The 25,382-nt window shown below is 47.7% G+C and overlaps 1 protein-coding gene across 1 annotated transcript; it reads right to left on the bottom strand.

Annotated features, from left to right (window-relative positions):
• Positions 1-314: 314 nt before the first annotated feature.
• On the bottom strand, positions 315-23,199 carry hdc (histidine decarboxylase). The gene is made up of 12 exons (XM_045205848.1): positions 23,172-23,199; positions 20,641-20,831; positions 20,239-20,352; positions 19,805-19,927; positions 15,746-15,889; positions 15,303-15,446; positions 13,682-13,748; positions 13,108-13,270; positions 9,062-9,152; positions 8,391-8,489; positions 7,546-7,647; positions 315-1,667 (listed from the first exon to the last, which is right to left on the bottom strand). The coding sequence occupies exons 1-12, from the start codon at positions 23,197-23,199 to the stop codon at positions 315-317; spliced, it is 2,619 nt and encodes an 872-aa protein (XP_045061783.1).
• Between the last annotated feature and the right edge of the window lie 2,183 nt (positions 23,200-25,382).

The following is a 25,382-nucleotide window of genomic DNA, read 5'->3' as shown; positions in this document are numbered from 1 at the left end:
TCTGAGATGTGTGGCTGTGTCACTTTACAAATTAAATCTGAAATAATTGTTTTAATTTGAAGTCCCTCTTTCAAAATAAAAGTCCTCAGAGCGCTGCCATCTCTACACCCTAAAATCACAAAGGCGTTTGTGGTAAATATTTGGTAGGGAGACTACAGGGTCGTATGTATCTGGCACCAAATGGAAGAAAACGTATTGGACCAAGGTGGGACTACCTGAACTTCTACAATAAGAAACATTCATTTTCATTTTCCATTGCAAAACATTTTGCTACGGTGTGGCCTAATGAATACGACCCAGGAGCTAGCCCTTGGCTACAGTAGAGCAGGAAAGTTAGTGGCAGCTGCTTTAGTCACAGAGGAACAAGGCCAACAGCTGAGTCTCCTACACCCAGAGGAGGACCAGGGCTTTGGGGCAATCTGAAGTCCCCTGACAGGGCAGCACACCTGGTAGCGCCCACTCTGCACCCACAGGTGGCAGAAACTGGGCAAGCTGTAGAACTTGGTGAGCTTCCTCAGGACCCGCTGGTTCGAACTGGTTGGAGAAGGCCTCTCTGGGATCTGAAAGAGGCCTGAGGTGCTGGGGCTGGAGGAGAGAGGCCTGAGCTGGGTGTCCTTTAGGGGGTGGATGAGGTCTGGGTCTTTCTGTCCAGGCTGGGAGTCAGTGATAGAGCTAGAGAGAGGCTTAGCGAGGGGGTCAGTGTTATGGCCAAACAGGGGCCCAATGGGGCCAGGTAAGGGCTCACTGCTGCAGCTCAGAGAGCGTACTGTCCTCCTCGGCCTGTTCTCAGACCCGACCATTGCTTTATCCATCCAGAACTGTGGTTGGACCCTCTGAACTCTGAAGGCAGGAGGACAGGGGATCTCCTCAGGGCCGTCTCTGGGTCCTGTCTCTGGGTCCTGTCTGGTCTGGAACTGTCCGGTCCCTAGCTCTCTGGGTCCTGTCCTGGGGCTGGTCTGTGTCTGTCCGGCCTCTAGCTCTCTGGGTCCAGTCCTGGGGCTGGTCTGTGTCTGGCCGGCCTCTAGCTCTCTGGGTCCTGTCCTGGGGCTGGTCTGTGTCTGGCCGACCTCTAGCTCTCTGGGTCCTGTCCTGGGGCTGGTCTGTGTCTGGCCGGCCTCTAGCTCTCTGGGTCCTGTCCTGGGGCTGGTCTGTGTCTGGCCGACCTCTAGCTCTCTGGGTCCTGTCCTGGGGCTGGTCTGTGTCTGGCCGGCCTCTAGCTCTCTGGGTCCTGTCCTGGGGCTGGTCTGTGTCTGGCCGACCTCTAGCTCTTTGGGTGTTTTCAGTGGCTCATCTTCTGTGTCACTGATGGCCTTTTCAATCTTGTTTGGTTCCCTAGTCATGAGAGAGGCAGCCAAGCCCTCCGCTGCTGCCGTTGTGTGATACCCTGAGTCACTGTGTGTCTCTGACAGCTTCTTAACAGTTCTTCTGACTGGAGACTGCTGCTCCTCCATTTTACTGACCGCCTGTTTCTCGGCCTCCTCGGACAGAAGGTCGGCGGCCATTTTGCGAATGATATTCCAGTCCCTGATGATGTCATCTGAGGTGGTCAGCTGTGACGTCACGGTGAAGCGGATTATGCGTTTCCTGTCGATGTCGGCGGGGACAAGGTACATGGTGCCGGACCGCGTCAGTCGCTGTAGCAACTCCTGAGTCAGGGCATTCCCTTTCTGAAACAGAGAGAGAGGGGAGGGGGGGACAGAGAGAGAGGGGGGAGGGGGGGTGAGACAGAGAGAGGGGGGACAGAGAGAGAGGGGGGGCAGAGAGAGAGGGGGGAGGGGGGAGACAGAGAAAGGGGGGGGACAGAGAGAGAGGGGGGGGGTGAGACAGAGAGAGAGGGGGGGACAGAGAGAGAGGGGGAAGGCAGAGAGAGATAGATTTGACAGTTGAGGGACACCTGTGTTTGGCCCTTTTCTCATAGACGGAAGTTTAAGGAGAGGCAGTGCGACAATATTTAAATTGACATAATATGTAAATAAGCTCTGTATGTATAACATAAAATAGGCCCATTTATTCGTGTTCTGAGAAAATGTGAATGTAATCAAATTTGGTTTATATTCAGACTTCATGTTGCTAGGCTACCTAGGCCTTTTTAATCCAACATGATTGACTGGAATTAATCAATCAACATAATAGTGATGACATACTGTATGAGTATACCTTTAATTACAGATGCAAAGGCCTAACGATGCAACCCTGCATACAGCAAGCTCCGCCCTGTTAGTTCTATTGTCCAATCGCAGTTGCTGTCTCTTTTTCTGCGTAAAGGACCACCCCTGTTAGTTTAGTTTTCAAATAGAATCCATATGAACAAGTACTGCAGTTTGACAGGGTTTTAATGTTTAAAGGTAAAACAACATATGACCTGACCAGTGGTGTAGTGGAGGGTACAACACACAAGTAAATGCAGTCTACCTTAGTTGCCCAACAGTTTACCCACCTTTTGCGGAAAAATGCATTAAAAGTATAAGGAGCATTACGTTTTTTCACTGTGACCGGCGATCAGTTTACATTGATCAGATAGCTGACCGGCGATCAGTTTACATTGATCAGATAGCTGACCGGCGATCAGTTTACATTGATCAGATAGCTGACCGGCGATCAGTTTACATTGATCAGATGGCTGACCGGCGATCAGTTTACATTGATCAGATGGCTGACCGGCGATCAGTTTACATTGATCAGATAGCAGACCGGCGATCAGTTTACATTGATCAGATAGCTGACCGGCGATCAGTTTACATTGATCAGATAGCTGACCGGCGATCAGTTTACATTGATCAGATAGCTGACCGGCGATCAGTTTACATTGATCAGATAGCTGACCGGCGATCAGTTTACATTGATCAGATAGCTGACCGGCGATCAGTTTACATTGATCAGATGGCTGACCGGCGATCAGTTTACATTGATCAGATGGCTGACCGGCGATCAGTTTACATTGATCAGATAGCAGACTGGCGATCAGTTTACATTGATCAGATAGCTGACCGGCGATCAGTTTACATTGATCAGATAGCTGACCGGCGATCAGTTTACATTGATCAGATAGCTGACCGGCGATCAGTTTACATTGATCAGATAGCTGACCGGCGATCAGTTTACATTGATCAGATAGCTGACCGGCGATCAGTTTACATTGATCAGATAGCTGACCGGCGATCAGTTTACATTGATCAGATAGCTGACCGGGCGATCAGTTTACATTGATCAGATAGCTGACCGGCGATCAGTGTACATTGATCAGATAGCTGACCGGCGATCAGTTTACATTGATCAGATAGCTGACCGGCGATCAGTTTACATTGATCAGATAGCTGACCGGCGATCAGTTTACATTGATCAGATAGCTGACCGGCGATCAGTTTACATTGATCAGATAGCTGACAGGCGATCAGTTTACATTGATCAGATAGCTGACCGGCGATCAGTTTACATTGATCAGATAGCTGACCGGCGATCAGTTTACATTGATCAGATAGCTGACCGGCGATCAGTTTACATTGATCAGATAGCAGACCGGCGATCAGTTTACCCACCCATTTTCTTTACCACTACATCACTGGACCTGATTAGAAAAATAATCTGCTCCCAAAACCGTTTTTTAAAATGTATTTACAGCTGATTTATTGCTATGTCATACGCTACAACTAAGGTCCTGAGTTGGTTAGGTTAGCCTACCAGATCAGGAAAAACTCTGGGCCCCAGGAAAACAATTCCCCCCCAACACTCTGGGACCTGTGGAGCAACCTCTGAAATCTCCACACATTGTTACAAATGAAAAAACATATCCTATTTGTATGATCTACTATCTCAAACCATTTTACATGTTTGATGACGGGGGTTTGGGCTTCCATAGTTCTACGTGCCTCAATGTAGCTGTTAGCTACTCCGACAATTTCAGAATGTAACAGGCTGTTACTGCAATTTCAGTTAAAAACTCAATAAAACAAGTCTCAAATATTAGGAAAATGTCTATACATTTAAAAACATTGCTCTGCGATTACCATTTATACTGTAGGAGTGTCGGGCTGAACGAGACAATTCTGTTTACACCGTCCTGCTTGGACGGGTGGAACTGTCGGGTGAGTGTCATGTGCGACCTACAGAGGTAGCGCTCGAGACGTGAGAATTTCACAAGTTTACACAACACTATTGTCTCTCGAGAACCTCTCAACAAGCTCTCGACATTTCGACAATGACAAGAGACCCTGAGACTTAGTGTGTAAGGAAGGAAAAAATAAAATGGTTCCCTGAATGTAGCCTGAGGAAGGTAACAGGACTCAAAGTTTTTCTGCTATGGATTTACTCTGTAGAAGTCAATAAAAGGTGAGTTTTGAATACACCCTTAACTTCTGTTGAATGTTTAGTGTTGGGTTCAATACTTAGGCCGGGATTCAATCTAGACAGGTTGGAGTTGGACTCAATACTTAGGCTGGGATTCAATCCAATCAGGTTGGAGTTGGGTTCAATACATAGGCCGGGATTCAATCCAATCATGTTGGAGTTGTGTTCAATACATAGGCCGGGATTCAATCCAATCATGTTGGAGTTGTGTTCAATACTTAGGCCGGGATTCAAACCAACCAGGTTGGAGTTGGGTTCAATACTTAGGCCGGGATTCAATCCAATCAGGTTAGAGTTGGATTCAATTCTTTGGCCAGGATTCAATCCATTCAGGTTAGAGTTGGGTTCAATACTTAGGCCGGGATTCAATCCAATCAGGTTGGAGACAATGCTGCTTTTAAAGGCAATGTTCCCGCATTAGCGGAGACCTCATTCACGGTAAACGCTGCATATGTAGGCTCAATCGGAAATTACCTTTAAATGGAGCATTGTCGAAAGAGCGTGATCAGATTGAATCCCAGCCTTAGAGTTGGGTTTTCCACGTGAAGGAGTCACACACATACCTGTTACCTCACAGGCTCACACAGACAATGGCTGACCTTTGACCTTCGAACTCCTGGCTGTGATAGTGGTTGATCTCTAAACTGTATATTGCCATGAACAAGAAGAACCTGTCAATCATTACCCAGCTCAGAGCAATAGACTGGCGTCTGACCTATACAGTATGTTGACAGGTAACCATGACATAAGAACCAGCTACAGTGAGGGAAGAAAGTATTTGATCCCCTGCTGATTTTGTACGTTTGCCCACTGACAAAGAAATGATCAGTATATAATTTTAATGGTAGGTTTATTCGAACAGTGAGAGACAGAATAACAACAACAAAATCCAGAAAAACGCATGTCAAAAATGTTATAAATCGATTTGCATTTTAATGAGGGAAATAAGTATTTGACCCCCTCTCAATCAGAAAGATTTCTGGCTCCCAGGTGTCTTTTATACAGGTAATGAGCTGAGATTAGGAGCACACTCTTAAAGAGAGTGCTCCTAATCTCAGTTTGTTACCTGTATAAAAGACACCTGTCCACAGAAGCAATCAATCAATCAGATTCCCAACTCTCCACCATGGCCAAGACCAAAGAGCTCTCCAAGGATGTCAGGGACAAGATTGTAGACCTACACAAGGCTGGAATGGGCTACAAGACCATCGCCAAGCAGCTTGGTGAGAAGATGACAACAGTTGGTGCGATTATTCGCAAATGGAAGAAACACAAAAGAACTGTCAATCTCCCTCAGCCTGGGGCTCCATGCAAGATCTCACCTTGTGGAGTTGCAATGATCAAGAGAACAGTGATGAATCAGCCCAGAACTACACGGGAGGATCTTGTCAATGATCTCAAGGCAGCTGGGACCATAGTCACCAAGAAAACAATTGGTAACACACTACGCCGTGAAGGACTGAAATCCTGCAGCGCCCGGAAGGTCCCCCTGCTCAAGAAAGCACATATACAGGCCCATCTGAAGTTTGCCAATGAACATCTGAATGATTCAGAGGAGAACTGGGTGAAAGTGTTGTGGTCAGATGAGACCAAAATCGAGCTCTTTGGCATCAACTCAACTCGCCGTGTTTGGAGGAGGAGGAATGCTGCCTATGACCCCAAGAACACCATCCCCACCGTCAAACATGGAGGTGGAAACATTATGCTTTGGGGGTGTTTTTCTGCTAAGGGGACAGGATAACTTCACCGCATCAAAGGGACGATGGACGGCGCCATGTACCGTCAAATCTTGGGTGAGAACCTCCTTCCCTCAGCCAGGGCATTGAAAATGGGTCGTGGATGGGTATTCCAGCATGACAATGACCCAAAACACACGGCCAAGGCAACAAAGGAGTGGCTCAAGAAGAAGCACATTAAGGTCCTGGAGTGGCCTAGCCAGTCTCCAGACCTTAATCCCATAGAAAATCTGTGGAGGGAGCTGAAGGTTAATGTCAGCCTCGAAACCTTACTGACTTGGAGAAGATCTGCAAAGAGGAGTGGAACAAAATCCCTCCTGAGATGTGTGCAAACCTGGTGGCCAACTACAAGAAACGTCTGACCTCTGTGATTGCCAACAAGGGTTTTGCCACCAAATACTAAATCATGTTTTGCAGAGGGGTCAAATACTTATTTCCCTCATTAAAATGCAAATCAATTCATAACATTTTTGACATGCATTTTTCTGGATTTTGTTGTTGTTATTCTGTCTCTCACTGTTCAAATAAACCTACCATTAAAATTATAGACTGATCATGTCTTTGTCAGTGGGCAAACGTACAAAATCAGCAGGGGATCAAATACTTTCTTCCCTCACTGTATGTGGATGTTGTAGAAACCTATCTCTATACTGTTTTCTGTGTGGGATGGTGAATCCTGTTCACATGTTCCTCAATGGGAGATGTACAGTATATGACACAACACAATACAATACAACACAATACAACACAACTTTACAACACAACATAATACAACACAATACAACACAACTTTACAATACAACACAATACAACACAACTTTACAACACAACATAATACAACACAATACAACACAACTTTACAATACAACACAATACAACACAACTTTACAACACAACATAATACAACACAATACAACACAACTTTACAATACAACACAATACAACACAACTTTACAACACAACATAATACAACACAATACAACACAACTTTACAATACAACACAATACAACACAACTTTACAACACAACATAATACAACACAATACAACACAACTTTACAATACAACACAATACAACACAACACAACTTTACAATACAACACAACACAAAATAACACAATACAACACAACACAATACAACACAACTTTACAATACAACACAACACAAAATAACACAATATAACACAACACAATACAACACAACACAATACAACACAACTTTACAATACAACACAACACAATACAACACAACACAACTTTACAATACAACACAACACAAAAGAACACAATAAAATACAATGCAACACAACACAACTTTACAATACAATACAATACAATACAACTTTACAATACAATACAACACAACACAATACAATACAATACAACTTTACAAAACAATACAACACAATACAATACAATACAATACAACACAATAAAACTTTACAATACAACTATAGGCCACATACCTTGAGACAGAACACCACCAAGCCAAGGTGTCTCTCAGCAGGCAGGTCAAAGTTAGGGTCACATCTAACCAGGGACTCCAGGAGCTTAGCCATCTCTACACCCTGAAAACACAGAGCAGGGGTCAGTCACTGGAATGCAGCATCTCACATTACAGAGCAGGGGTCAGTCACTGGAATGCAGCATCTCACATTACAGAGCAGGGGTCAGTCACTGGAATGCAGCATCTCACATTACAGAGCAGGGGTCAGTCACTGTAATGCTGCATCTCACATTACAGAGCAGGGGTCAGTCACTGGAATGCAGCATCTCACATTACAGAGCAGGGGTCAGTCACTGGAATGCAGCATCTCACATTACAGAGCAGGGGTCAGTCACTGGAATGCAGCATCTCACATTACAGAGTAGGGGTCAGTCACTGGAATGCAGCATCTCACATTACAGAGTAGGGGTCAGTCACTGTAATGCAGCATCTCACATTACAGAGTAGGGGTCAGTCACTGGAATGCAACATCTCACATTACAGAGTAGGGGTCAGTCACTGGAATGCAGCATCTCACATTACAGAGTAGGGGTCAGTCACTGTAATGCAGCATCTCACATTACAGAGTAGGGGTCAGTCACTGGAATGCAGCATCTCACATTACAGTGTAGGGGTCAGTCACTGGAATGCAGCATCTCACAGACAGACAGACAGAAAGACAGACAGACAGACAGACAGGCAGACAGGCAATCCATCCCATAAGGGATGGGTTGCCAACTGGCGATTTGACACAAAAATAAAATCTCATTAATTCAGTTATTTATTCATTCGACAGACAGACAGACAGACAGACAGGTTACATACGTGTCTGATGTGTCCCTGAAGGTTCTTCAGTCCGAAGGAGCGCATCACGAACCACAGCTTTAGAGAGCGGAACCGTCGACTCAGGGGGATCTGCCAATGCTGACAGACACAGTGGATCAGGATCAAGATTAAGATTAAGATCTATAGTAATATTAAGATCAAGATCAGTTTCAAAATCAAGATCCATTTCAAGATTTGCATGCTTTCCCGGCAGTGGCTAATGCTAGGACTTGGGTAAAGCTGGTCCCAGATCTGTGTTTAAAGGCAGAACTTGGACCAACAATGTTGATGAGTTTGTCACAGGAGTAGAAAAACAGTATGTAGTGTGGACCGTGAAGTAACTGTTCAAAAATAAAGTCTGCAAGTTGGTAGGTAGGTATAGATGATAGAGCTTGCAACGCCAGGGTTGTGGGTTCGATTCCCAAGGGAAACCAGCATGAAGAAAGTACGAAAATGTATGCACTCTGGATAAGTGGTCCTCTGTGGCTCAATTGGTAGAGCATGGCGCTTGTAACGCCAGGGTAGTGGGTTCGATCCCCGGGACCACCCATACGTAAAAATGTATGCACACATGACTGTAAGTCGCTTTGGATAAAAGCGTCTGCTAAATGGCATATTATTATAAGAGCGTCTTCTAAATGACTAAAATGTCAAATGTAGGTAGTTTGTACCATGAAATCGGTGGCTTCGTCTGAGTTTTCGTGTCTGAGGTAGACGGGATCGACACTGAAAGTCTGCTGGAGCTTGTACTTGTCCTTCACCCTGTTAGGACCGCCGTAGAAAAACAACACGTTACTATCTCTCTCTGTCCCCAGCTCGTCCTTCACCCTGTTGGGACCGCCGTAGAAAAACAACACGTTACTATCTCTCTCTGTCCCCAGCTCGTCCTTCACCCTGTTAGGACCGCCGTAGAAAAACAACACGTTACTATCTCTCTCTGTCCCCAGCTCGTCCTTCACCCTGTTGGGACCGCCGTAGAAAAACAACACGTTACTATCTCTCTCTGTCCCCAGCTCGTCCTTCACCCTGTTGGGACCGCCGTAGAAAAACAACACGTTACTATCTCTCTCTGTCCCCAGCTCGTCCTTCACCCTGTTGGGACCGCCGTAGAAAAACAACACGTTACTATCTCTCTCTGTCCCCAGCTCGTCCTTCACCCTGTTAGGACCGCCATATTAAAACAACACGTTACTATCTCTCTCTGTCCCCAGCTCGTCCTTCACCCTGTTGGGACCGCCGTAGAAAAACAACACGTTACTATCTCTCTCTGTCCCCAGCTCGTCCTTCACCCTGTTAGGACCGCCGTAGAAAAACAACACGTTACTATCTCTCTCTGTCCCCAGCTCGTCCTTCACCCTGTTGGGACCGCCGTAGAAAAACAACACGTTACTATCTCTCTCTGTCCCCAGCTCGTCCTTCACCCTGTTAGGACCGCCGTAGAAAAACAACACGTTACTATCTCTCTCTGTCCCCAGCTCGTCCTTCACCCTGTTGGGACCGCCGTAGAAAAACAACACGTTACTATCTCTCTCTGTCCCCAGCTCGTCCTTCACCCTGTTAGGACCGCCGTAGAAAAACAACACGTTACTATCTCTCTCTGTCCCCAGCTCGTCCTTCACCCTGTTAGGACCGCCGTAGAAAAACAACACGTTACTATCTCTCTCTGTCCCCAGCTCGTCCTTCACCCTGTTAGGACCGCCGTAGAAAAACAACACGTTACTATCTCTCTCTGTCCCCAGCTCGTCCTTCACCCTGTTGGGACCGCCGTAGAAAAACAACACGTTACTATCTCTCTCTGTCCCCAGCTCGTCCTTCACCCTGTTAGGACCGCCGTAGAAAAACAACACGTTACTATCTCTCTCTGTCCCCAGCTCGTCCTTCACCCTGTTGGGACCGCCGTAGAAAAACAACACGTTACTATCTCTCTCTGTCCCCAGCCCGTCCTTCACCCTGTTGGGACCGCCGTATTAAAACAACACGTTACTATCTCTCTCTGTCCCCAGCTCGTCCTTCACCCTGTTAGGACCGCCGTAGAAAAACAACACGTTACTATCTCTCTCTGTCCCCAGCTCGTCCTTCACCCTGTTGGGACCGCCGTAGAAAAACAACACGTTACTATCTCTCTCTGTCCCCAGCTCGTCCCTTCACCCTGTTAGGACCGCCGTAGAAAAACAACACGTTACTATCTCTCTCTGTCCCCAGCTCGTCCTTCACCCTGTTGGGACCGCCGTAGAAAAACAACACGTTACTATCTCTCTCTGTCCCCAGCCCGTCCTTCACCCTGTTGGGACCGCCGTATTAAAACAACACGTTACTATCTCTCTCTGTCCCCAGCTCGTCCTTCACCCTGTTAGGACCGCCGTAGAAAAACAACACGTTACTATCTCTCTCTGTCCCCAGCTCGTCCTTCACCCTGTTGGGACCGCCGTAGAAAAACAACACGTTACTATCTCTCTCTGTCCCCAGCTCGTCCTTCACCCTGTTGGGACCGCCGTAGAAAAACAACACGTTACTATCTCTCTCTGTCCCCAGCTCGTCCTTCACCCTGTTAGGACCGCCATAGAAAAACAACACGTTACTATCTCTCTCTGTCCCCAGCTCGTCCTTCACCCTGTTGGGACCGCCGTATTAAAACAACACGTTACTATCTCTCTCTGTCCCCAGCTCGTCCTTCACCCTGTTAGGACCGCCGTAGAGAAAACAACACGTTACTATCTCTCTCTGTCCCCAGCTCGTCCTTCACCCTGTTGGGACTGCCGTAGAAAAACAACACGTTACTATCTCTCTCTGTCCCCAGCTCGTCCTTCACCCTGTTAGGACCGCCGTAGAAAAACAACACGTTACTATCTCTCTCTGTCCCCAGCCCGTCCTTCACCCTGTTGGGACCGCCGTATTAAAACAACACGTTACTATCTCTCTCTGTCCCCAGCTCGTCCTTCACCCTGTTAGGACCGCCGTAGAAAAACAACACGTTACTATCTCTCTCTGTCCCCAGCTCGTCCTTCACCCTGTTAGGACCGCCGTAGAAAAACAACACGTTACTATCTCTCTCTGTCCCCAGCTCGTCCTTCACCCTGTTAGGACCGCCGTAGAAAAACAACACGTTACTATCTCTCTCTGTCCCCAGCTCGTCCTTCACCCTGTTGGGACCGCCGTAGAAAAACAACACGTTACTATCTCTCTCTGTCCCCAGCCCGTCCTTCACCCTGTTGGGACCGCCGTATTAAAACAACACGTTACTATCTCTCTCTGTCCCCAGCTCGTCCTTCACCCTGTTAGGACCGCCGTAGAAAAACAACACGTTACTATCTCTCTCTGTCCCCAGCTCGTCCTTCACCCTGTTGGGACCGCCGTAGAAAAACAACACGTTACTATCTCTCTCTGTCCCCAGCTCGTCCCTTCACCCTGTTGGGACCGCCGTAGAAAAACAACACGTTACTATCTCTCTCTGTCCCCAGCTCGTCCTTCACCCTGTTAGGACCGCCGTAGAAAAACAACACGTTACTATCTCTCTCTGTCCCCAGCTCGTCCTTCACCCTGTTGGGACCGCCGTATTAAAACAACACGTTACTATCTCTCTCTGTCCCCAGCTCGTCCTTCACCCTGTTAGGACCGCCGTAGAAAAACAACACGTTACTATCTCTCTCTGTCCCCAGCTCGTCCTTCACCCTGTTGGGACCGCCGTAGAAAAACAACACGTTACTATCTCTCTCTGTCCCCAGCTCGTCCTTCACCCTGATGGGACCGCCGTAGAAAAACAACACGTTACTATCTCTCTCTGTCCCCAGCTCGTCCTTCACCCTGTTGGGACCGCCGTAGAAAAACAACACGTTACTATCTCTCTCTGTCCCCAGCTCGTCCTTCACCCTGTTGGGACCGCCGTAGAAAAACAACACGTTACTATCTCTCTCTGTCCCCAGCTCGTCCTTCACCCTGTTAGGACCGCCGTATTAAAACAACACGTTACTATCTCTCTCTGTCCCCAGCTCGTCTTTCACCCTGTTGGGACCGCCGTAGAAAAACAACACGTTACTATCTCTCTCTGTCCCCAGCTCAGTAACACTGTACATTAAGCCTGAAGGGCTTTCCAGACAGGATGCGATGGGGCTGAGCGGAGTTCGCCAAAATAGGGCAGATTCCCAATTTTTTCTGCCTCGGCTGAGTGGCTTTCACGTGCACGAGCACCGCTGATCGCTCTGCCTGGATAGCTCCATTGAAAATGAATGCGCAACTCCACCGCCGCTTCGTGTCTGGAAAGCCCTTAAGGGTGGTCATATCTCCTCTCTACCCCCCTCTCTCTTTTTAAAACCTTTTACTGCAGTGGGCTAAATCAGGGTCACACAGAGTGATTCTTGGTAGTCTTTGGAACAAAAGTATACACCTCACACACACATGTTTATGGGCTTAAAAAAAGAAGACACCTGTACCATGCCAGATATAGAGTTGAAATGTATTACATTTTGAGTTTGCATCCCAATATAACAAAACCGTTGGACATAGAAACACCGGATTTTCGGCGGTCTTTGAAATAATGTTTATTAATTAAGAAATTATTTTAAATATCCCTCCCTCCCTCCCTCCCTCCCTCCCTCCCTCCCTCCCTCCCTCCCTCCCTCCCTCCCTCCCTCCCTCCCTCCCTCCCTCTCTCTCTCTCTCCCTCCCTCCCTCCCTCCCTCACTCCCTCCCTCCCTCCATCCCTCCCTCCCCTCTCTCTCACCAGAAGGCGGTGCAGTCGAAGTGGACCATCATCCATTTGGAGGGGTTGAACACGAAGGAGTCAGCGTACTCTATGCCCTCCAGAGGACCTCTCAGCTCAGGGCAGAAGAACGCTGAGCCAGCGTACGCCGCGTCCACATGCAGCCACAGACCTTCCTCTGCACCTAGGCCAGGCAGGGGGAGGAATACAAACAAGTTTTGCAGAGAATCTGGGGGCGGTGGGAGTCCGAGTGGAACTTGAACCTGCGACCCTTATCTGTATTCATACAGCGTCTCAGACTAAGTATAAAGTAGCCTTGCGGGAGTAACGTCTCAGAGTAGGAGTGCTGATCTCGGATCAGGTCCCCCCTGTTCATTAAATATTATTCATTATGATCTAAAAGGTCAAACTGATCCTAGACCAGTGCTCTTTACTCTGAGACACTTTATGAATATGGACCCAGGACCCTGAGATTCTCCAAGGTCATACATAGGTAATATGTCATACATGTTATATGTCATACATGTTATGTGTCATGCATGTTGTGTGTCATACAGGTGTGTATAATAATGAGAGGTTAGAGATGCAGACGTACACACTGGTCCCAGCTCTGACAGGTTGTCAAAGGCACACACCCCCGTGGTCCCCAGAGTGGCAAACAGCTGAAACAACCAACCAAACAAACATGATCATTTGTTTGGTTACAGCCTTGGTTACAGCACTTGGTTACAATCTTGGTTACAACTGTTCACGTTCAGAGGTCATTCAAATTAGGAGGCTAAAACAACCTATGAGCTCTACTGTCAGTAAAACCTTACAATATCTCAGTATTACAGCATTCTAATGTCGCGTCCCCTACCCTTACAGCCACCAGTCCTCTCCTCCTGTCCTCCTGTCCTCCTGTCCTCCTGTCCTCCTGTCTTCCTGTCCTCCTCTCCTCCTGTCCTCCTGTCTCAGAGTGTCTCCTACCATGAATGACCTACCACCCCCTAATTAACCCTACCATGACCTACCACCCCCAAATATACCCTACCATGACCTACCACCCCCTTATATACTCTACAATGACCTACCAACCCCTTATATACCCTAACATTGACCTAATATCTCCTAATATACCCTACCATAACCTACCACCCTGTAATGTACCCTACCATGACCTACCACCCCCTTCTAAACCCTACCATGACCTACTGTCTCCTAATATACCCTACCATAACCTACCACCCCCTAATATACCCTACCATGACCTACCACCCCCTTCTAAACCCTACCATGACCTACTGTCTCCTAATATACCCTACCATAACCTACCATCCCCTAATATACCCTACCATGACCTACCACACTCTAATACACTCTACCATGACCTACCACTCCGTAATGTACCCTACCATGACCTACCATCCCCTAATATACTCTACCATGACCTACCATACCCTAATATTCTCTACCATGACCTACAACCCCCTAATATACCCTACCATGACCTACCATACCCTAATATACCCTACCATGACCTACCACCCCCTAATATACCCTACCATAACCTACCACCCCATTATATACCCTATCATGACCTACCACCCCCTAATATACCCTACCATGATCTACCACCCTCTAATATACCCTACCATGACCTAACATCCCCTAATATACCCTACAATGACCTACCACTCCGTAATGTACCCTACCATGACCTACCATCCCCTAATACACTCTTCCATGACCTGCCACCCTCTAATATACCCATACCATGACCTACTATCTCCTGGTGTACCCTACCATGACCTACCACCCCCTAATATACCCTACAATGACCTACCACTCCCTAATATACTCCTACCATGACCTACCATACCCTAATATACCCTACCATGACCTAGCATCCCCTAATATACCCTATCATGACCTACCACCCCCTAATATACCCTACCATGACCTACCACCCCCTAATATACTCTACCATGACCTACCATACACTAATATACTCTACCATGACCTACCACTCCCTAATATACCCTACCATGACCTACCATACCCTAATATACCCTACCATGACCTACCACTCCCTAATATACCCTTCCATGACCTACCATCCCCTAATATACCCTACAATTACCTACCATTCCCTAATATACCCTACCATGACCTACCACCCCCTAATATACCCTACCATGACCTACCACCCCCTAATATACCCTACCATGACCTACCATGACAGGTACTAGTCCTCTCCTCCTGTCCTCCTGGATGGCCTGTTTCAGAGTGTCTCCTCTCAGGGAGAAGTGGTCATCTGTAGGGAGGAACCTGATCTTCACCAGGGAGATCTGACCTGCCTTCTCCACTGAGGAGTGAGCCTGATGGAGGCAGAGAGTAGACAGACAGATGGACGGACAAACGGACGGACGGACGGACGGACAGACATATAGGTGGGCAGACAGACAGACAGACAGACAGACAGACAGACAGACAGACAGACAGACAGACAGACAGACAGACAGACGGACAGACGGACAGACAGACGGAGAGTCAATCTCTCATTATGCAGTACTCAATGTTTGTTTGTGCGTGTGCAGGTGCATGCGTACAGTAAATGTTTGCAAACGTTGCATATGTGTGTGTGTGTGTGTGGGTCCCTAACCCATCCCATCTTGACCTGGTCTGATGCGTAGGCCACCAGTCTGGAGTTGACCACTGAGTCGTCCAGGTCTCTGTCTGCTGCCTCTGTCCTCTTCAGCTGCTGGATCCTGGCCTTCCTGGCAGCCAGCAGAGCTACCAGACTACTCTCACTCACTGTGCTCTGAGAGGAGAGAGGGATGCGGGGAGAGAGGGATGCGGGGAGAGAGGGGAGGCAGGGAGGGAAGGAAGGGAGGAGAGAGGGATGCGGGGAGAGAGGGGAGGGAAGGAAGGGAGGAGAGAGGGATGCAGGAGAGAGGGATGCGGGGAGAGGGGAGGGAGGGAGGGAAGAAAGAGGGTTACGGGGAGAGAGGGATGCGGGGAGAGAGGGGAGGGAGGGAGGGAAGAAAGGGAGGAGAAAGGGATGCGGGGAGAGAGGGGAGGGAGGGAGGGAAGAAAGGGAGGAGAAAGGGATGCGGGGAGAGAGGGGAGGGAGGGAGGGAAGAAAGGGAGGAGAGAGGGATGCGGGGAGAGAGGGATGCGGGGAGAGGGGAGGTAGGGAGGGAAGAAAGGGAGGAGAGAGGGATGCGGGGAGAGAGGGGAGGGAGGGAGGGAAGAAAGGGAGGAGAGAGGGATGCGGGGAGAGGGGAGGGAGGGAAGAAAGGGAGGAGAGAGGGATGCGGGGAGAGGGGAGGGAGGGAGGGAAGAAAGGGAGGAGAGAGGGATGCGGGGAGAGAGGGGGGAGGAAGGAAGGGAGGAGAGAGGGATGCGGGAGAGAGGGGGATGCGGGGAGAGAGGGGAGGGAAGGAAGGGAGGAGAGAGGGATGCGGGAGGGAGGGAAGAAAGGGAGGAGAGAGGGATGCGGGGAGAGAGGAGGGAGGGAGGAGGGGAAGGGAGGAGAGAGGGAGGGAGACAGAGAGGGAGAGAGAAAGGCATTACATTGAGGTAAATTGAAATTATTTACTGTGCTATGAGAGGAGAGAGGGATGATGGGAGAGAGGGATGAGGGGAGAGAGGGAGGAAGAAAGAGAGAAAGATGAATATGTTAATATGTTGTGTTCATGTTGTGATGTCACGAGAGGCTGTGTCCTGGAGGGACGTTACATCCCCCTGAGGTGGCTGCAAACCCAGACAGCTATGGCTCCATCTGCTGGTATGGTCGGGAACTCCACCCCTCTATGGCCAATCTTCCCACGCAGCTGAAACAAATGAGGAGCTGATGAGCTGAAGGTTTGGGAAGGGAAGAGACACAGTCTCCAACCTGGGCTCTCTGGAGGACAAGAGTGCTGCACGTCCACTTCCATGAGGAATATAAGGATTTGGAGATACTTACCTTTGGGAAATACTCACCTTTGGATATATGCACCGGTGGAAATACGTGAGAGACCCCGGAAGGACTTTTTGCTGGGTTGGCCACTAGCTGCAACGTGGACTACACAATCCCGCTGAAAGCTGTGTAGCCTCTCGTGACGTCACAGATGGTGGAGAATACGGGCACGCTCAAGCGTTAATAGTGCATGTCAGAGGAGGATACCGAAGGTTTGATCACCCAGTTTTCCAAGTTGGCCGTAGGCTCCCCGCCGACTGAAATGGAGGACATATTGAAAGCCCTTGTTGCTGGCCAGCAAGCCCAGATGCAAGCAAACGTGGCTCTCTTGGAGGAGCAAAAGAAAGCCAACCTTCTGAAGGCAGAGGAATTGCAGTTGCAGAGACAGAGGGTGGTCCAAAATACCCGCCCAATAAAGGCAAGTGACTTTATATCTAAGATGGGAGCTACCGATGACATTGAGGCATACCTGCATGCATTTGAGGCCACGGCCACTAGGGAAGCCTGGCCCAAGCAACAGTGGGTTGGTCTGTTAGCCCCCTTTCTAACCGGGAATCGCTGAATGCTGTCCGGGACCTGGGCCCTGACCAGGTTACTGACTATGATGCCCTGAAGTCTGAGATCCTCAGCAGATATGGACTCACAAAGTTTGGTATGGCCCAGCGCTTTCACAGCTGGACCTTCCAACCAGACCAACCTCCTCGGGCGCAGATGCATGAACTTGTCCGAATCGCAAGGAAATGGCTGGATCCGCAGAGGAATACAGCAGCGGCGGTGGTGGAGGCCGTTGTGGTGGATCGTTACCTACGCGCCCTGCCTTATGAGGCAAAACGGTTCATCAGTCAACAGGCCTTGACCACGGCTGATCTGACCGTGGAAGCTGTGGAAAAGTACCAGGCCACAGCGGAGATGCTGAATGCTTCCCGAAAAGACCCCAGGAGTGCGGCCCCACCACAAATGAAAAGAACCCGTCCAAAGGGACCCCAAGGTCTCGAACCCAGCCACGTCAGGACTTATCCCGGCTCCAGGGGGGAGCCAGAAACCAGGCGGGTCCAAGAAGAGTACACCAGGAGGGGGAAACTCGACAGTGTTACCGGTGTGGGGAGATGGGACATATCTCCCTGGCAGTGTGGGAAACCAGCCGAGGAACCTATGCCCACTGCGGAGTCCTCCAGCTCAGCACCCACACACCGTTTTGCCTCGCTCTTGGGAGTCGTAGATGGCGGCCCAGATCGACCCCCCACCTGCCCGGTAACTGTGAATCACCATGATGTGGAGGCCTTACTGGATTCTGGTAGCCGGGCCACCCTGGTGCGTAAGGATTTGGTGGGCCCAACGTGTCTGACCCCGGGGAAAGTCCTCCCAGTTTCCTGTGTCCATGGGGACACCAGAGAATACCCCATTACTGAACTTACAATGACCAGCACACGGGGAACCATACACACGACGGCGGGGGTGGTTGATTCCCTCCCCGTCCCTGTCCTAATTGGACGAGACTGCCCAGCCTTTTACCCACTCTGGAGAGAGTCTCAGGAGAGGATAACCCGAGTACCTCGGAAACGGAGAGGCAAGACTCATCCTGGGAAGGCTCCGGTGCAATCCTCCGAATTACTCACTCCCGCCCGGGCTCGGATAGGGATGGCAGGTGCCCAGACCGACACAGAGACGGAGCTACAGAATCTGGACAAAGAACTGTCTGGTCTGAAGGGGACCGCTGAGAGGTATCGTTTGTTAAAGCAACAGTTAGACATGAAGACAGAAGAGTTAGATATCCTCCAGGCTAAACTCCAACAGAGCTCCTTCCATAAGCAACAGGAGGAGCTGGAGAGGCTGCGCAGGACCATCGAGGAGTGTGAGGAGACCCTGCGCAGTAGTAAGGAGGTCCAGAAGAAGGCAGAGGAGAAGTACAAGGTGTTGGAGAACAAGATGAAGAATGCGGAGGCAGAGAGAGAGAAGGAACTGAAAGCTGCTCAACAGAAGCTAAACTCTGCTAAAACCAAGGCTGATGCGTTCAGTAAGAAACTCAAGGAGAGACAACAGGAGGCTGAGTCCCTGGTCCTAGAGTTGGAGGAGTTGAAGAGAGAGCAGTCTGGCAAGCACCACGGCAATGCGGACGCCCTCTCCCGGCGTGATGCCTTCTTCGCTGCCTTTACCCCGACGAGGACGTCGGTCCCGAGGAGGGGGATGTGTGATGTCACGAGAGGCTGTGTCCTGGAGGGACGTTACATCCCCCTGAGGTGGCTGCAAACCCAGACAGCTATGGCTCCATCTGCTGGTATGGTCGGGAACTCCACCCCTCTATGGCCAATCTTCCCACGCAGCTGAAACAAATGAGGAGCTGATGAGCTGAAGGTTTGGGAAGGGAAGAGACACAGTCTCCAACCTGGGCTCTCTGGAGGACAAGAGTGCTGCACGTCCACTTCCATGAGGAATATAAGGATTTGGAGATACTTACCTTTGGGAAATACTCACCTTTGGATATATGCACCGGTGGAAATACGTGAGAGACCCCGGAAGGACTTTTTGCTGGGTTGGCCACTAGCTGCAACGTGGACTACACAATCCCGCTGAAAGCTGTGTAGCCTCTCGTGACGTCACAATGTGAATTGAAACACCAGGGTTCTCTAATTCACCGTCGTCAGAGAGGAGCGTAGAGGATGGTATTCCCATTCACCACTAGGTGGTGCTGTGAGAGTACATGTCTACCTGCCTCCTCCGGTGCTGTCTAGTTAGTATTGTAAAGGTGAGTATGGTCAGGTGTATCTTTCCTACCTGCAGTATGCCTCCCCCGGTGCTGTCTGGGTGGTGGTGGAGGAAGAAGGAGGGAAGACCCAGGGCTTTACACAACCAGTCCATCACGTTCATCTCCAGCTCTGTACACGCCGGGCTGGAGGCCTGGAAACGACACAACAACATCATGTTATTCTATCATAAATAATTCATCATTAGATTATAATATCACACTACTATAGGATTTCCTCCAGGAGTTTTCTGTAGCAGATGCTTGTATCCAAAGTAACCCACGGCTCATGTGGGAAACAAACTCACAAACTTCATGTCACAGTTAATGTGCTCCCTGGAAATATCTTTTAAAAAACATGATATTCAGGTCTTTAAACCAAAACTTTAGGGGGATAATTAAGTGAGTTAATTTTGTGTAGTTCCACACAAAGTGTAAATAACGTTTGACGTGATAAGATAATTACCCAGGTGAATCCGATGTTGTTAATGGCATCAGCCAGCATGTCTCCTAACATGGAGGGCCAGGAGGTCAAGGCTGGGTAGTACGCATGCATGTGGGGGCTCTGCCAGTGGACCACCTGACCAACACACACACATGCACACACACACACACACACACACACACAACATCCACACACACACACACACACACACACACACACACACACACACACACACACACACACACACACACACACACACACACACACACACACACACACACACACACACACACACCAATAGCCTTATAACAACTTACAGTGATACAGTGAACAATTAATGTTTGACCCACAATGGTCCTGGTAACGTCTCATAGTCACTCGGCTATTGAGGTCCTTGACATGTAATGTGTGAACGTAACGTACCCCAGGCATGATGACCTTCTCTATGTCCCTGAAGATACAGTCCCAGTCCTCCGGGTCAGTGGGGGCGCTGTCTGGCAGCAGCTCTCTCATATAGCCAGGCTTCACCTCAGGGCCCGGGGTCACCCTCCTCTCTCTGATGGTGGTCAGGTACCTAGTGATGTAATCCACCATCTCCTTACCTGGACGAGGAATAACACACAACAGTCAGATTACACGATATTAGATATCATATTATATTACATAGGATGTCAATCACAAACCATGTTCAGCCACTGTTTGAGATCGATGGAAATAGATTTCGGATTATTTAAATCACTGTGTTTTGGCATGATGCCTTTTTCAGGGTATAAAACACAACAGACAGGTTACCGTTACACTCTCTGGTACAGATTAATTAAGATTAGGCTGCTCCTGGACTAAAATCATTCTCAATGGTGATTCCCCATAGAAAGTGTGTTATAGTCTAGGACTAATCTAGGAAACCAGCCCTCTTTCTGTCAAAGTTGTGCTTTAACTGTGCTGTCTCCCTCTTTCAGTCCCTTTTGAGAGACTGGTGATCCACCCTACCACTCATTTACATTTTAGTCATTTAGCAGACACTCTTATCCAGAGCAATTTACAGGAGCAATTTGGGTTAAGTACCTTGCTCAAGGGCACATCAACAGATTATTTCACCTAGTCGGCTCGGGGATTCAATCCAGCGACCTTTCAGTTACTGGCCCAACGCTCTTCACCGCTAGGCTACCTGCCGCCCTCTACACCTGCTCTCTAACCCACAAGCAAATAAAACCCCACCTGTCTCACTATATTAGTAGCAGTTGTGGTAGTAATAACAATTACAACACCTACAATAACTACCTACAATACCAACCATCTACCTAGCTACAATAACTACCTACAATACCAACCATCTACCTAGCTACAATACCAACCATCTACCCACCTACAATAACTACCTACAATACCAACCATCTACCTACCTACAATAACTACCTACAATACCAACCATCTACCCACCTACAATAACTACCTACAATACCAACCATCTACCTACCTACAATAACTACCTACAATACCAACCATCTACCCACCTACAATAACTACCTACAATACCAACCATCTACCCACCTACAATAACTACCTACAATACCAACCATCTACCTACCTACAATAACTACCTACAATACCAACCATCTACCCACCTACAATAACTACCTACAATACCAACCATCTACCCACCTACAATAACTACCTACAATACCAAACATCTACCTACCTACAATACCAACCATCTACCTACCTACAATAACTACCTACAATACCAACCATCTACCTACCTACAATACCAACCATCTACCTACCTACAATAACTACCTACAATACCAACCATCTACCTACCTACAATACCAACCATCTACCTACCTACAATAACTACCTACAATACCAACCATCTCCCTACCTACAATAACTACCTACAATACCAACCATCTCCCTACCTACAATAACTACCTACAATACCAACCATCTACCTACCTACAATAACTACCTACAATAACAACCATCTACCTACCTACAATAACTACCTACAATACCAACCATCTCCCTACCTACAATAACTACCTACAATACCAACCATCTACCTACCTACAATAACTACCTACAATACCAACCATCTACCCACCTACAATAACTACCTACAATACCAACCATCTACCTACCTACAATAACTACCTACAATACCAACCATCTACCTAGCTACAATAACTACCTACAATACCAACCATCTACCTAGCTACAATAACTACCTACAATACCAACCATCTACCTAGCTACAATAACTACCTACAATACCAACCATCTACCTAGCTACAATACCAACCATCTACCCACCTACAATAACTACCTACAATACCAACCATCTACCTACCTACAATAACTACCTACAATACCAACCATCTACCCACCTACAATAACTACCTACAATACCAACCATCTACCTACCTACAATAACTACCTACAATACCAACCATCTACCCACCTACAATAACTACCTACAATACCAACCATCTACCCACCTACAATAACTACCTACAATACCAACCATCTACCTACCTACAATAACTACCTACAATACCAACCATCTACCCACCCTACAATAACTACCTACAATACCAACCATCTACCCACCTACAATAACTACCTACAATACCAACCATCTACCTACCTACAATACCAACCATCTACCTACCTACAATAACTACCTACAATACCAACCATCTACCTACCTACAATACCAACCATCTACCTACCTACAATAACTACCTACAATACCAACCATCTACCTACCTACAATACCAACCATCTACCTACCTACAATACCAACCATCTACCTACCTACAATAACTACCTACAATACCAACCATCTACCTACCTACAATACCAACCATCTACCTACCTACAATACCTACCTACAATCTAAATACATGGTATAAGCTTTACTCTACACTATATAAAGAAGAAGCCAAGCTTACCTCTGTGGTTGTACTCCTCTGCCTGCATCCTTGTAATAATAGAGTTGTGTCAGCTGACAGATGTGCAGTAGGATAATAGATCAGTGTTTCTCTCTGCTGGTGTTGTGTTGTAGGTTTAGCTTAGAGACAGAGGTACAGACATATATACAGGGCCACCAAGGGAGACCGCCCTGAAGGTCCTGACGTAGACTGATAGAAACTAAGGCTGTTTTCTCTACCTTTCCACCTACAGTTAAATAAACATCAAGGGCTGCAACTCATTTCACAATAGTTGTCCTCTCTCCACCTGCCCTGGTGCGGTGCACTCTGCCTCTCCCCTTCATGGGTCTATCTGTCTGGGATGAATAGGTCAATGTGATGGTCGTGCGCGCACACACACGCTCTCTCTCTTTCACACACACACACACACACACACACACACACACACACACACACACACACACACACACACACACACACACACACACACACACACACACACACACACACACACACACACACACACACACACACACACACACACACACACACACACACACACACACACACACACACACACACACACACGCTCTCTCTCTCTCACACACACACACACACACACACACACACACACACACACACACGCTCTCTCTCTCTCTCACACACACACACACACACACACACACACACACACACACACACACACACACACACACGTGTTGAAAGTGAATGAATCTTTTGTTCACTCCTCATTTTCCCTCTATGACCTAATATGATACACTAATGTTGTTTGAAGAGAATCATGTCATCTCTGTAAACAACCTGGTGTTACATGTTTCACTCAGAACACTTGGGGCTATTTCATGGAATCGCTGACTGAAATGCTTCCAATCACACACCACACCGGATGTGGCTTGCGTTTTGAGTATATCTGATTTCTGTAGGCCTAGGGATGTATCCCACATGGCACCCTTTACCCTTATATAGCCATATAGGCCCTGGTCAAAAGTAGTGCACCATAAAGGAACTAGGATGTCATTTGGGACGCACCCAGGTCCAGGATGTCTCACTCGGCTCAGCCAATGTCTGAGTGAAGAAGCAGATAATAATAATAATAATATGCCATTTAGCAGACGCTTTTATCCAAAGCGACTTACAGTCATGCGTTGTTATCATATGCAGGATGTCCTGCAGAGTCAAACTATCGGCGTACGGTAAACCTCCCAATGACAGATGAATGAAGGGGAATAACTCTTACGACATCTCTCTCTCTCTCTCTATTTCCTCATCTTTCTGTCATTTCAAATGAGAATGTGTCCATCCATAAAACATAAAGAATGTGTCACGACTTCTGCCGAGGCTGCCTCCCCTCCTTGTTCGGGCAGGATTTCGGCGTTCGTCGTCACCGGCTTACTAGCTACTGCCGATCCCATTCTCATCACTCCACTTGTCATGTCTTGTCTTGTCAATCACACACACCTGGTGCTCATTCCCCTAATTAGTATGTGTATAAGTGTTCCCTCTGTTCCCCTTGTCTTTGTGAGTGATTGTTTCATTGTGAGAGGGAGTAGCCCTAGTTATTTTGTTGCTTTGACAAAATCATTTCTGAAGATTATTATTTATTTCATGTGATTAGTGATTCATTGTAAGAAAAAAATTAAAATAAACTGTCCCTCCTTTTAAGGTTAACCCTCTTACGTGAACTGAACTCTCGTTTTAAAATGGTGAAACTATTCCTTTAAAAAAATTTTTTTATAAAGAAACATAAAGTCAAAAAAATACAACAGAAAATATATATACAGTGTGTGCAAATGTAGCAAGTTATGGAGGTAAGGCAATAAATAGGCTATAGTGCAAAATAATTACAATTAGTATTAACACTGGAATGCTAGATGTGCAAGAGATGATGTGCAAATAGAGATACTGGGGTGCAAAAGAGCAAAATAAATAACAATATAGGGATGAGGTAGTTGGGTAGGCTAATTTCAGATGTGCTGTGTACAGGTGCAGTGATCGGTAAGGTGCTCTGACAACTGATGCTTAAAGTTAGTGAGGGAGATAAGAGTCTCTAGCTTCAGAGATTTTTGCAATTCGTTCCAGTCATTGGCAGCAGAGAACTGGAAGGAATGGCGGCCAAAGGAGGTGTTGGCTTTGGGGATGACCAGTGAGATATACCTGCTGGAGCGCAGACTACGGGTGGGTGCTGCTATGGTGACCAATGAGCTAAGATAA

Source organism: Coregonus clupeaformis, chromosome 20 (assembly GCF_020615455.1).
Source record: "Coregonus clupeaformis isolate EN_2021a chromosome 20, ASM2061545v1, whole genome shotgun sequence".
Classification (NCBI taxonomy): domain Eukaryota; kingdom Metazoa; phylum Chordata; class Actinopteri; order Salmoniformes; family Salmonidae; genus Coregonus; species Coregonus clupeaformis.
Note: the sequence above shows the minus strand (reverse complement) of the source record. Positions and strands in the feature narration are given on the sequence as shown.

What these genes read in the sequence shown, in the direction of transcription:
- hdc (XM_045205848.1), bottom strand. Translation starts at nt 23,199, where the DNA reads ATGCAGGCAGAGGAGTACAACCACAGAG. An exon ending in AGAGGAGTACAACCACAGAG is followed by an intron (nt 20,832 to 23,171) that starts GTAAGCTTGGCT and finishes TGTTGTGTGTTA; the next exon opens with TTCCTCGTCCAGGTAAGGAG. An exon ending in TTCAGGGACACATCAGACAC is followed by an intron (nt 7,648 to 8,390) that starts GTATGTAACCTG and finishes CTGTGTTTTCAG; the next exon opens with GGTGTAGAGATGGCTAAGCT.